Source organism: Grammomys surdaster, unplaced genomic scaffold, assembly GCF_004785775.1.
Source record: "Grammomys surdaster isolate TR1022 unplaced genomic scaffold, NIH_TR_1.0 166, whole genome shotgun sequence".
Taxonomy (NCBI): Eukaryota; Metazoa; Chordata; class Mammalia; order Rodentia; family Muridae; genus Grammomys; species Grammomys surdaster.
In genome coordinates this window covers 12,292,644-12,305,873 of record NW_021604614.1, presented here as the reverse complement: position 1 = coordinate 12,305,873, position 13,230 = coordinate 12,292,644, and the positions used below count along the sequence as shown (strand labels likewise).

General features: G+C 52.9%; 1 protein-coding gene across 10 annotated transcripts in view; it reads right to left on the bottom strand.

Moving 5' to 3' along the window:
• Positions 1-13,230, bottom strand: part of Pitpnm2 (phosphatidylinositol transfer protein membrane associated 2) — a 132,167-nt gene that overhangs the window by 9,712 nt on the left and 109,225 nt on the right. For all 10 annotated transcript variants that reach the window (XM_028765863.1, XM_028765864.1, XM_028765872.1 and 7 more), the window contains 10 exons: positions 12,734-12,961; positions 8,254-8,553; positions 7,258-7,353; positions 5,582-5,686; positions 5,362-5,423; positions 2,624-2,871; positions 1,996-2,185; positions 1,733-1,852; positions 657-895; positions 60-238 (listed from right to left, as the gene is read on the bottom strand). In XM_028765863.1, the coding sequence (XP_028621696.1) occupies positions 60-238; positions 657-895; positions 1,733-1,852; positions 1,996-2,185; positions 2,624-2,871; positions 5,362-5,423; positions 5,582-5,686; positions 7,258-7,353; positions 8,254-8,553; positions 12,734-12,961 (1,767 nt within the window). The remainder of the gene's footprint in view (positions 1-59; positions 239-656; positions 896-1,732; positions 1,853-1,995; positions 2,186-2,623; positions 2,872-5,361; positions 5,424-5,581; positions 5,687-7,257; positions 7,354-8,253; positions 8,554-12,733; positions 12,962-13,230) is intronic.

The window sequence follows — 13,230 nt, the reverse complement described above, 5'->3', positions numbered from 1 at the left end:
CGATCCACGAGGTCCCTGTGCAGTTCGTGTAGCCTCTCCTATCCCTGTAGGCCTCTCACCATCCAGGGAGGGGATGACTGTTTTCCTCAAGGCTAGGACTAGCCCCAGTGGGCACCCGAAGAGGAAGAGGTCGGCGATCTCGAAGTCAAACTTGCCCAGGGCCACGGCACTGTCCAGCATCGTGGAACTGCTTGAGCGGCGGGAGCTGGGCTCATTCCTCAGCACGCTGGCATGGAGGCTGCAGTAGGGGACGTGCAGGTCACCCAGGGTCAGCATCACAGGGGTCAGACTGGGTCTCATGGTCCCTTAGGGACTAAGCCCTGTACTGTCCTGAGAGCAGGGCTACCCAGCACCTACTAGGACAATCCTAGTGACAGCATATCACAGCCTCTCCAGGGGAGCCCACTGCCTTTGACACAGCTGTGATGGGATCATGCTGCCTGACTCCACCTCACACCCACCCTCAGGACAATGTGTTTCCAGTGGCTGAGGATAGCCCTTGTTGTATAGAGGACCACAGTACCCAGTAAACTGGAAGTCCTCCAGATAGGATTGTCCAGAACCCCACAAATGCACTTGGCATATGATTGTTGAAAGACTGCCCTGGTTCCCTCACACTGGGCCCTTTCTCCTCCTAGTGGTACACCAAGCCCTACCTGGATAGGAAGGCCTGGTGTTGCTGGATGGTGTCCAGCTCATAGGTGGATGAATCACTCCTTTTGCGGGGCAGCTGCCTTCTGGAGTCCTCGGTACCGTTGCTTCGGGGGATGTCAACGTTGCTGCGGCTCAGGTGCCGACTGCTCTCCAGGCTGGAGCCTCCACCACTGCCACCGCCACTACCACTGGAGCAGTGTGCTGCATTCACCAGGATGCCCGGGGACAGCAGGTCAGCGTCCTGGAATGGCCATGGAGGCTCACTGCCAGGTGGTCCCTGGCCTAGGCCCTTCTTCAGTGTTCTGTGAACCCCTCCCTCCTGACTCCAGGCCCTGCTGGCCACTGCCCAGCTGCAGGCTTCTCACCCAACTAGAGGGGAAAGTCTTGTCTCCCACTGCCCCTCAGACTACTGGCTAAGTCCTAGCAGCCTTCACTCCAGGACTGGCTTGGCACACAGTGATCTCTCCCAGGTGATGGCCATTCTATAGCAGGAAGACATCAGGGTCAGACAAAGGAGAACAGGGTGTGACCATCTCACCTCCTAGGACCAGAGCGGTGCCATGCAATGCAGACCCTAGTGTGTGAAGCCTCATGCTCTCCTGGACACACTGCAATGGTTCTCCAGACCCCAGGCTTCACACTGTCACCTGTGGTCACCCACACCAGCAACCTGTGTCCTTTCCACTTGTTTCCTGGGGACACTGAGGTACACTTTCGGCTCTTTTGAGCTGTTGCTGACCTGCTTTGGGTACTTTCTTTGACTTAGCCTGAGACCCAGGGCACGTGCTTTCTCTCCTAGCCCCCTCATCTCCTGCTCCAGAGGGGAACTCCTGTTGGGCCTCATGGGCTTTGGACATTGTTGAATGAGAAAATGGAGAGGGCAAGGACTGTGGTGTCCGAGTCGGCTCCTTGGGGCCTTGGCTGGGCACACTGCTTGTGGGTCACAGCATAGGCTGGCTGATGGCTTGGTGGCCTGCATCAGGAAAAGCAGCCAGTCTCCATGGTATATGAGAGACAGCAGGCCTCAGTGGAGGTTTGGGACCAAAGGATGCCCCACCCTCTGACCCTGTTCAGGTACCTGCATGCTGACCACACTGCCCCGGCGACTACTGCTTTGGCTCTCAGACACCGGCTGGCCACTGTAGCATAAGGCATCAAATGCCAGGATGCCCCCAACACAGTCTCCAATCAGGCAGACCTGAAGGCAAGAAGGCAGACGTTTGAGACTTCATCCTGCTTGCTGGGGTGCTAATTAGGAAAAGCAACCCCCTGCTCCCCATGACCTGGTCCTCTGGCCAGCCCACCCTGAAAGGTCTTTCTCTAACCCCTGACACCACTCACCTGTCCGTTGAAGGTCACACCTTCCTGGGACTTGATAAAGTCTCCATAGGCCAGGTTGGCCCGCTGAATCACTGTAGCAACTGCCTCCTGGTACTGGGGTGAGGAAGTGGCCAACAGGGGCAGGGCAGCCAGGGGGATGTGGTCCTGGCTGCTAGACAGACAGCCCTCATCATGGCCATAGGGACTGAGGCTGGGGGGAAGGGTCTGGGTCAGCAGAGGGCAGGTAAACTCAGCTTGACCCAAAAGCCCTCCCCTGATTTAGAAAGCAGGCCAAGCAGAGCTGCTGCCTGCCCCGAAGCACTCATGGAGACACTCCTAGGGAGGCCTAGGACAGGCTCAGAGTGCCAGTGTCACTGAGTAGATTCATTTCCCAAGGCAGGTCAACATCTCCATTCTACAGAATTGAACTGTGGACTCAGCTGGGGACTGTCGTCCTAGGATCTGAACTTATCTTGTCGGCATGGACTCTGCTGCCTTCAGACTGAGGGGATGGATGGTGGGAAAGAACATTCTGGATAAAGGACCTAACACTGGGGACCATGCAATGCTCAGGGCCAGAGGTGGGGACATATGTTGCTGCTTCTTCCTGTGGGGGCATGATGGGTGTTGGCAAGCACATGCCACTCACTTGGAGACGAGGGCGAAGGCATCGGCACAGACGGGTGGGCAGGGCACCAGGCGGATGGCTAGGTGGCCTAGGGCACTGGGGTAGTGCACCCGCATGACGGTGTCGAACACGTTGGTGATAGTATTGGTGTCACCCTGCTTGGAGCTGGGGTCCCCCGCTCCAGTGTCCAGGATGGTGCCTCCGTGCAGCACCAGCAGCAGCACGTGAATCTTGGAGGGTGCCTCGGCTAGTGGCTGGCTCACCTCATCCTGCATGGGCAGTGGTGGGTGTGAATTCCTTGCCAGGACCCAGGTGCCCTAGTTTTCTTTTTTCTTTTCTTTTTTTTTTTTTGTTTGTTGTTTTTTTTTTTTTGTTTTTTTTTTTCGAGACAGGGTTTCTCTGTGTAGCCCTGGCTGTCCTGGAACTCACTCTGTAGACCAGGCTGGCCTCGAACTCAGAAATCCGCCTGCCTCTGCCTCCCAAGTGCTGGGATTAAAGGCGTGCGCCACCACCGCCCGGACCCTAGTTTTCTTTTTTTTTTAAACTGTTAGGACTTGAACTTAGACGCTCACACACGTGGTGGGCCAGCATTTAACTCCTGAGCGATATTCCCAGCCTGAGAGACCTTGGTTTTGGTTATCTGGTTAAAGGGCCAGGGGTTCACTGCCTCAGCCCTTCCCTTCGACCCCTGCAAGGACTGGAAACTGGAGATGGAGGTGTCGTGGCCTGACCAGGATCACAGCAGACTCAAGGAAGGGTATCTTCTGGAGAAATCACCAGTTTCACTTTCTTCAGGGTCTCAGGCAGCAGCTTCTGTGTGAGCTACCGGGCCTGTGGATGTCTGCTAAGTGTGTGCTTCTAGGAATAGGTCTGAATTGACTCAGTCAGACAATGCTGGCCTGGGCCATAGGGGTCATTAGGAGTGGTCAGGGCTAGGGAAATCTTTCTCTGAGGTCCACCACCTCATCTTAGCCCAATGCCCTTACTTCTAAAATCGAAGGCCAAGGGAATCCTAGCACAGCAGGAAAAGGGAGATCAGGTCGTGAGCCTACCTTCCTACTGGCCTGTTATACTACTATGAAGCCAAAGTGAGACCCTAGAATGTATGCTGTGCACTGGGCTACAGAGCTCTTCCTCTCAGACAAGGCAGGAGGGTGGAGAGGCCCAGGCACTAGTCATATGGCTCATTAACACCAAGGGAGAATAGCGCCCAAAGCCCCTGCTAGTTCTCCTGGAAGCCCAGGCTGTGGCCCCTATTCCCAGAGGCCTTTCTTGAATGCTCACTGAGTTCCTAGTATGTGTGTGACAATGACCACTGGTTTGTATCTGTTGAGCCATGTCATGTCCAAGGGTGTGGGGATATGTGGGGAAGAGAAGTGATACCTGTCTTGGGCTTGCTTTCCTCCCAGGGCTGGGGTAGGAACAATCACACATGCAGGGACTACCCACCACAGGGTGGCCTGGGTACAGGGAATGGCATCCATTCCCATTATGATCAAGTATAGGGGCTTCTCCAATACAGTGGGCACATGGTTATGGAAAACTGTCTATAAAAGCAGCCTCCCAGCTCCTGGACACGGTGGTACAGTCCACCTGTACCTTGTCACCTGGGAAGAGGTGGGACTATCCTGTGTGCATTACCCTAGCTTGGCCCTTCACTGGAAACCCTTCAGGCCCAGAAACCCAGCTTTCTCCCACTCAGCCAAAGACAGCAACTCCCCCTGCCCTGAGCTCTAGTGGAAGCAGAGTTTATAAGAGTGGTGAAGTCAGTGATGGTTGCCAGGACAACCCCAGTCTGCTTCTACCAAGCCACCCTTTCATGAAGAAAGGATCCAGTTTGGGGGTTAGTATGGGCAGAAGGTCTGACTTTGGATGGCAGTGCCCCAGACACAGTGCTGGGCTCCTCTAACTGCACATCCCAAGGCAGACCCTGCGCCTCGGGCTCTGCCCCTCTCCTGGGGGACAGTCAGAGCTGTGTGCGCTGAGTCGGGAGGGCCTCTGCTTGCTTTATCTGACATTAAGCAGCAACTGACAATTCCCTCACCTGCTACCCCTTCTAGAAAAGTACACCTCCACCTCAGACCTCAAAGCAGACCTCAGGAGGGGAAGAGGTGTGCCTGCCTTTCCCAGGCCCTCCAAGGGGACCAGAGTCCCCACAGAGGTACTATCTCCACCTTGGGCAGCTAGGGGACAGAGCAGGGCAGTGCTTATGACCGTAGCATGGCACAGCGGTGGTCCAGCCTGGCTCCTGTCCCAGTGCAAACAGCTCTGATGGCCTGCAGGTGGAAGGGAGCGAGCTCCAGCAAAGAACCCCCAAGCGGACACAGGCTCTACAAAGACAGCTTTATTGGACACACTGAGTTCTGCCTGGCCGGAAGCAGCCCTGGGCCATAGCTGCATCACTTCTGCCTAGACGGCTCTGGGTTCGTTTCCTTCTTTTTTTTATTCTTCTTAAGCCACCGAAAGGATGGGAACATGGAGTTCTTAGCTTTTTTCTGGAATTTACAAGGATCTCATTTTATTCTTCTTAAAGGTCAAGGTTTTTCTTGGGGGCTATTTGCTGTCCCTGGTTCTCAGGAACATCATAGAGACAGGGCTGTCTGGTGTCCCCATAGAAAGGTGGCAAGGAAAGGGACCCCAGGCCTCTCTGGTGACTGTCTGGCCAAATGTGGATACAAGGCTCCGGAGAGCTGTGTGTCTGTAGGCTGCACCCAGCCCCTCCCCACAGCCTTGGCCCTAGTGTTTAGGTAGATACCCACCTCCATGTTCAGCTGCTCCACACTGGAGGCTACCCTGGAGTCGCTCTGGTGGTAGAGTCCATCTGCAACACAGAAACCACATTGTAACTGCTGCTGCAGTGAACACCTGGTAGCCAACAGGGAGCTCTACCTAGGATGCTGCAACTCCCTGGGTCCCACCATTGTGGGGGAATTGGGTAAGACAGGAGTGGGCCCCACCCTCCTTCCTAAGGCTGGTTACCCTGTGATTCCTCAGGCTCTGGATTCTCCATTTTGTCCATGAGGTCATTTGAGTTCCACTTGGTGATGTCCTTGGCATGCTTTTCCTCCTTGTGCTGCAGGTTCTCTGGGGAGGAAGAAGGACTTGAGTGTTCCTGGAGCCTGCATATCCAGTGTACCCAGCGGTGTCTTATCCTTCCCTGTCTTAGTAGGCTAGCAGGCAGCTGCAGACCACCTGGCCTTCTGTCCCATTTAGTGTATTCATGATGTTGGGCAGAGATCACCACTATCTAATTCCAGAACATTCTCATCACCCTGAATGTAACCCCGTGCTCAATCCCAAGCAGTTGGGTCTCATAGCATAACCTGAGAAGCCTGCTGCTGTGGTATCTGTGCCCTTTCCCTACAGCAATGGTTCTCAACCTGGAGGTCACACATCAGAGACCCTGCATATCAGATATATACATTATGATTTATAGCAGTAGCAAAATGACAGGTGTGAAGCAGCAATGAAATGTTATGGTTGGGATCAGCACAGCATGAGGAACTGTCTCAAAGGATGGTCGGTCGTATCAGGAAGGTTGAGAACCATTGCTCTACAGTCTTTTTCAACACTGGGTATGTATTTCCTCTTTCAAGGACAAAGTGCCAGCTAGGAGGGGTGGGGCATCAAAGACACCCTTCTCCATTGCTTCAAGTGCAGAAGTTGGCTCAGGATCCCTACCACCTGTTTCCAGGTTGTCTAATTCCAGGACAAGTCAACGAACCTCATTTTTTTTTTGTTGTTGTTGTTGAATATCAAGTCCCCAAGTTTTCTCACTGTCGGTCTGGCTACCCAGTTAATTAAGATGCCATGGGCAGCTCCTCTGTTCTTCCAAGCGATGGCAGAATGAGAGAACCTCACTGTTCAACTGTGGCATGTTCCTATCTTTCTTTTTTATTTCTCTTTTTCTTTCTTCCTTTTTTTAAAGATTTATTTATTTTATGCATATGAGTACACTGTAGCTATCTTCAGACACACCAGAAGAGGGCATCAAATCCATTACAGATGGTTGTGAGCCACCACATGGTTGCTGGGAATTGAACTCAGGACCTCTGGTAGAGCATCTGTCAGTGCTCTTAACCGCTGAACCATCTCTACAGCCCTACTCCCCACCCCCAAATCTAAGCTTCTACCCTTTGCATGCTCCGGCGCTGGCTGTGCTGCCAGCATGCAGTGACCCAGCTTTCCTTCAGGGCCTGCCTGCTGGGTCCTCTGACTTCTCTGACAGCGTATTTGTGGTTCCATACGGGTGAGGTGGTCCTTGCAGCTCCCAGCACAGGTGAGCATTGGCCGTGTGCCACTGTGTGTATTTTTCAATGAGTGAGGACTAGGCAATTTCTCCTTATTGCTTTTTCTAAAGTGTCCACATTAGATGCCTATTAATTTGCATTTAATGAAGAAAAGCAATAACAAACAATAAAGCAAGCACAAAAATTGAGGACTAAATCATACTTCTTATGGAGAAAAATTTATGTGGTGGCTTCCCCATGACCTCATCTCATTCACTATACTCTATCCCCAAGCCCAGGCTGTCTGCTGTGATAGCATGTGGACAGGTAACAGGAGCAGTATAGCGACAGGTGTTTCACACCCTTTAACAATTCTTCCCACCTGACCCAGGAAGGGCCCACAGGCTATAGAGGCGACCTGCATACCTTGTGCATCGAAGAACTCCTCCTCGGAGCCTTCGTCAGAGTCTCTGGCGATACTCTGCATCCTCCACTCAGAGATGCTATGTCGGGAGGGGCTGGCTGGAAGGCAAAACCCTAGTGTGATGGTCCGGCCTGCAGAGGAGGGCTCTGTTGAGCCAGCAAGTAGGGAGTTGTGATGCCATCTTGGAGGGCTAGGTGGGCATCACTAGAGAAGTTTGCCATAGACAGGAATGAAGACACTAGTGGTGGAGTGTCCAGGGTCCATCCGGGTAGAACTGTCTGGTCCTTTCTGAGGGAAAGGAGCACCCTGTTGCCTCATGGACTATGCAGTCTTGTCCAGGGTGAGCTTAAGACAGGAGCTCAGATGAGCCCTGGACCTGACCATATGCAACTCCTTAACCGTGGCCACAGCAGAGCTGACAAGTAAGTGCTGGCTGCAGGGCAGGAGGAGGAGAAGGGAGACTGAGGCATCGACTTACCTCATCCCACACTGTAAGCCCAGGATCAGGCACTCCGGGCTTGGAAGGGGGTTACTGGACAAGGGGGTGACGGGGGGGGGGGCTTACAGTGGCAAGACTGGCCACAAGGGGGTAGGATGGGGAGACCTTACAGGGTCAAGACTGGCCACTCAGTGTGGCAAACCACCTTCCAGGGATACAAGTGGCCACACAGGGGAGACCTTGCTTCATCTCATTGCCTAGAATTGGATACCTTGAAAATATCTTCTCTCACTGGGGAGTCTACCTGGACCTACTCCCCAGATTTCCTCAGTCACAGACTCTTTAGGGATTATGGGTAAGTCTGGGGATGCTGCTTGGGAAAGGCTGGGTTCACTTTACGGTGAAGCCCCACCTGGTACCAGTTAGAAACTAAAAGGCTCCATAGTTGGCTCCACTACATCCACAGGAAAGTAAAAGAGCAACAGGGATACAGCGTGGCCTGGCTACCTTGGAAACTGGGAAGGTAGGCCTTGCACCAGAAGGCAGGAACCCAGCTTACCTCCCCGCTTGGAGGACCTTGAGGACTTGGAGGAGGTGGACCACTGCTTCTTCAGGCCCCGCCCCAGAGGCTCCCCATTGTTGTTGCTGGGTTCAGAGGTTGCTCCAGATACCTGGTCCTTGACAGTACCGTCACTGGTTAGTTCTGAGGGTCCTGTCTCCGAAAACTGGGCCATTTTGCGGGACAGCATGAGCTGCACCTCCCTCTCCAGCTCTCGGATTTTCTCCATGGTCAGCCCATACCATTCGTCCTGCCAGCACCAGGCCTGCCGGTGGGCCCTCACCATCACCCGCCGCAGGCCTGCACAGAGCCAGAGGACAGGGTAAGCTCATGTCAGAGGCAGTATGCAGCAGGGCAAAGCTGCAGCTCAAGCTAGAGTCACTGATAATCTGTGCCTCCGGTTCCTCTTATTGTCAACCTAGAGAACTGGCTCCCAGTGGCCTCAGGAGTTCACAATGGCTATACATCTGGAGGACAAGGCTTTAGTTGGAAGTCACAGTTTATTGTAGGGGATTCATGCCCCAAGGGAAAGTGTCATTGGACTTCCCAAAAGCCTTCTGTCTGGTCTACTTTTCCTGTTAAATTTTCCATATAAGATGAGATTTAAAAATGGGTTGCATTCTCTGTCTGTCTGTCTGTCTCTGTGATGTGTTTGTGTATAAAAGCCAGAGGTCAACATTGGGTGTCTTTCCTCTATCATTTTTCTACCTTATTTTTGGAGACGGGGTCTTTCATTGAACCTAGAGTTTGCAGATTTGGCTAGACTGGGTGACAGCAAGAGCCAGGTACTCTGTCTCTCCCTCCCCAGCACTTGGATTATAACTTACACCATTGAACCTGGTTCTTTAATGTGGGATCAAACCTCAGGTCTCACAATTCTGTGGTAAGCACTTGACTGAGTCATCTCCCTAGCCCCAGCACACATCTTTAACTCCAGCACTTGGGAGGCAGAGGCAGGCGTATCTGTAAGTTTTAGGCTAGCCTGGTCTACACAGTGAGTTCCAAGACAGCCAGGGCTATACAGTAAAACCCTGTCCGAAATCAGAACACCAAAAACCAAAAACCAAGACCAAAAAGAAATCAACAAACAACTACAACGAAAAGCCGGCACACAGTAATCCACCCGGGAGGTGAGGGTAAGAGTTGATGGTCATAAGGGCATCCTTGGCTAATGCTGAGCTGGAGGCCAGACTGAGTCACATGACCCTACTTCCAAAACAACAGCAGTGAGCAAGATGGCTCTGTGGGTAGAGACACTTGGTGCTAAGCCTGGAACCCACACTGTGGAAGGGAGGTTGTCCTCTGACCTCAGCAAGCACTTGCTGCTTTCCCAAAACATTAGCGTTCAGTTCCCAGCACCCACATCAGGCTGGTCACGGCCACCTGTAACCCTGGCTTCAGGGGATCCAATACCCTGCTTTGCCTCCATGGGTATCGGTACCCACATGTACATTCCCACACAGAAACACATGTGCACATACATGGACTTTAACAAGCGCATAAGAAGCAGTCAGCCTTAATGTCCACACCGTCCAGCAAAGCCACAGTGTTCCCAGAGTTGAGGGTTTCCTCCCCACCTTGGACTCCTTGCCGCCCCGCAGCACTGGTTCTGGGGTCCTGGCTTTTGTGTTTGCCGCTTGCTCTGTTGGGCTTAGTGTGCAGCTGTGTTTTTTGCACAGTGTGTTGGAACGGCCTGGCTGGTGCTATTTACATGTGTGTGCTGTGCTGTGCTCTCTGCCCTGTGCCTCTCTGGCTGAGTCTCACCTTTCCCACTCCTGTGTGCTCCAGAGGCGGGACCTGCTGAGGCACGGGACCGACGCATTTGAAACACTGGGTTTCTTGGTTTGTTTTTGTTTGAGTTTGTCCTTTCCATGCTAGTGTGTATAACTTCCTATTTTGTAGCTCTGAACATTTTGAAATAAATATGCATGAGTTTCTCCAGGGGGCATCCTTGAGAGAGGTGATGGCTGGTTCTCAGGGATGTGTCCCCCGCTTTCTCGGAGAATCTAGGTGGCCTTCCGAGAGGCTGAGCTCTGGCGTGTCCTCAGGCTCTCCCCCCTTCTCCCCAACCCTCGCATCCCATGCCTCTTTTTCTGATTTCCCATCACTCTGAGAATCTGGTTGTGGGGCTTCTGCTCACCGGTGGAACAGGATAGAGCTCTCGGTCAGCCAGGCCTGACTATCCCTTGCCTACACCGAGGGTGGTCTCAGACACAACACCGAGGTGCTTCTGTTTCCTTTCCTGGGCTCACAGTCTACTCTCGCCAAGCAGGGAAAGACTTACCCTTGGGCTGGCTGAAAGGGCTGGGACACTGCACTACAGCTGGAGTCAGGCTGTTAGGGTTAGAAGTTAGGGAGTGACCTCTCTAAGACTACTTGTGAGTACACTGATGCTCACAGTGCTCAGACAGGGATGTGTCGTGTCTGCCGGCAGGTCTGCACCCCAGGATACACCCCACAACAACTCTGCAGAACTGGCACTATTATATCCCCTCACAGAGAAGAAACTGACTCAGAGAGGCCATGCTGATGCTGTAATAGCAGTGGGGGAACTGCATGTCACAGCTGTCCTAACTGTCCTCCTTTCTGAGGAGAGACCTGACTTTTAGGAAGCCGAGGAGGTTGGGTTTTGCCAGTATCTCAGGGATTACAGGGGAGGGCCTGGGGCCCATGGAGCCTGGGGACCACTATGTCCAGGACCAGGAGCCCCAAGTAGGCCATATTGGAGAGATTACAGTAAAGGTGGGACAAGCCAGCATGACAGTGGAGACAGGAAATGGCCGGGGCAGCCCCACAGCCCTATTATCAGCTCTCGTGTCACCTATGAGATGAGGTCCGTGCTCAAAACCACAAACAGAAGGCCCAGTGGGGTGGGCCTGCTGACTGACACCCAGGCTGCCTCTAAGACACTGTCCTCCTGGCTGGAGGTCTCAGAGTTAGAAAAGTGGGGAGGTAGTAGGGGGATTTCTTGGGTTGGTCTCAGCTACTATGAGGTTGGACAGACGCAGGGATGTGTCCCATCTGTCTCCTGTCACCCCTGCTGAAGCCTGCTGAGAAGGGAGCAGAAGATCATGTATCTGAGATGCTGCCCTGGGGATGGAGCTGGAGACACTGTCCCTTACTATTGAGGCTGTTGTACACACAGCATTTGTCCCTTTCCAAGTGGGAGGTTCCCTCCTTAGAGCCCAGCACTCTGCTGATAGCAAAAATGCCTTCCACAATCTCTAGAATCCACATGGGCGGGGCTAATGCCACCTCCACTGCCAGTTGAGGAATGTCTATTGTGGGTCCAGTCTATGTGGGGTCTCCATTTCGTCCTCTATAAACAGGGCAATGGTGCCCCCATGACGGGTAATCATGAGTCTACAGGATGAGAGCGGGGCACGCTGTCAATGGTATGGCTCTACTCGTGCCTAAGGTAAGTCTCCCTCGTTTGTGGTATCTCACGGTGACTGCCTGGGTGCTCCTGTGAAGTCATGAGTCCAGGGCTCCAAGAGAAGAGAAGGAAAGCCTTGGGCAGCATTCCTTGGCTGGGAGCCCCCAGGCATCTGTTGGCCCACCTGTTCCTCAGACACCTGCTCTGAGAAGGGCCATGTGGCTGTGAAGGGCACTATCTCTGAGCCGCTCTGCCATCTGGACGTTCTAGCCTGTACAGAGGCAGCGCTATGGCCCAGCTACGGTTTGGACCTCTTCAGGTAGAGGGAAGAAAAGCTTGAGAGGCCCCAGCGGCAGATGGGGGCTGGGGGGCTGTCTGCAGAGGCTTCTGGCATGAGTGTGGTGCAGGCTACACTAGCATATACCAGCCAGGTCAGGAACGTCTGGGCAGTGGATGAGGCATCTGCACAGAGAGCAGGCACACTGGTCACGGATGGCCAAGACAGAGTGGAGACAGGGAGGTGGGCGCAGGCTCTGGGGTCTGTGGTGGCTGGTCTTGCTCGTCAACTTGACGACATCTAAATTAACTGAAGCCAAAGAAAGCTGTGCACATCTGTGAGAGATTTTTCTTGATCGGATCGTTTAAGGTGGTAAAACCCACCCAAAACTGGAGCCATACCTTCTGGTGGCACCCTAAATAATGAGCATGAAAGACAAAATCTCCTGCTCTTCACCCACTTGCTCTCACTCTGACTAGCAAGTCCATATCTTCATTAGCATTGGAGCCCACTTTTTCAGGATTCCAGTGTACACTGAAGACAAGCTGAGACATCCAGCCTTGTGGACTGAACAACCATTGGATTCTTGGACTTTTCATCAGGAGACAGCTACAGCTACTGTTCGATTACTTGGACCACATCCTGTACATTATTCTAATAAATACTGTCTTCATTCATTCATTCATTCATTCATTCTCTCTCTCATTCACGAGCTCTGTTTCTCTAGGAAATCCTGACTCAATACAGGGTCACCACTTAGTAGTCAACTGTAAGAACACAATCACAGCACATGGAGAGTGGAGGCAGACAGGTAGGCACACACTCACCTGTGTCATGGATGAACCTCTCAATTTTGGACTGCATGCCCCAGTATCGGAATTCCACCTTGCAGAGCTTGTAGGCGCACATGATGGGGAGGAGCCGCTTCTTGTACTCCTGAATCCAGTTTTCAGAAAGCGGTCCCCGACGAGTCTTGGCTGACTGGAATAGCTTGGGGTCTTCCTCTGCCTTATATTCACTGGGGGGCACAGGGTCCTTGACGATGTCGATGATGTCTATGGGGACACCCTGCAAATGGTCACGTCTGCCTAACTTCTATCCACCCTTTCCAGACCCTCTACCCTAAGTTCTTACAGGGCCCAAGGCTCATCATATATGCTGTGTGCGTGTGTGTGTGTGTGTGTGTGTGTGTGTGTATGTGTGTATGTGTGTGTTGAGGACCACTGACTCCCTGAATCTTTCCTATCGTGCTTGTGTGTGTGCGTGTGTGTGTGTGTGTATACGTGTGTGTGCGTGCGTGTGTGTATACGTGTGTGTATACGTG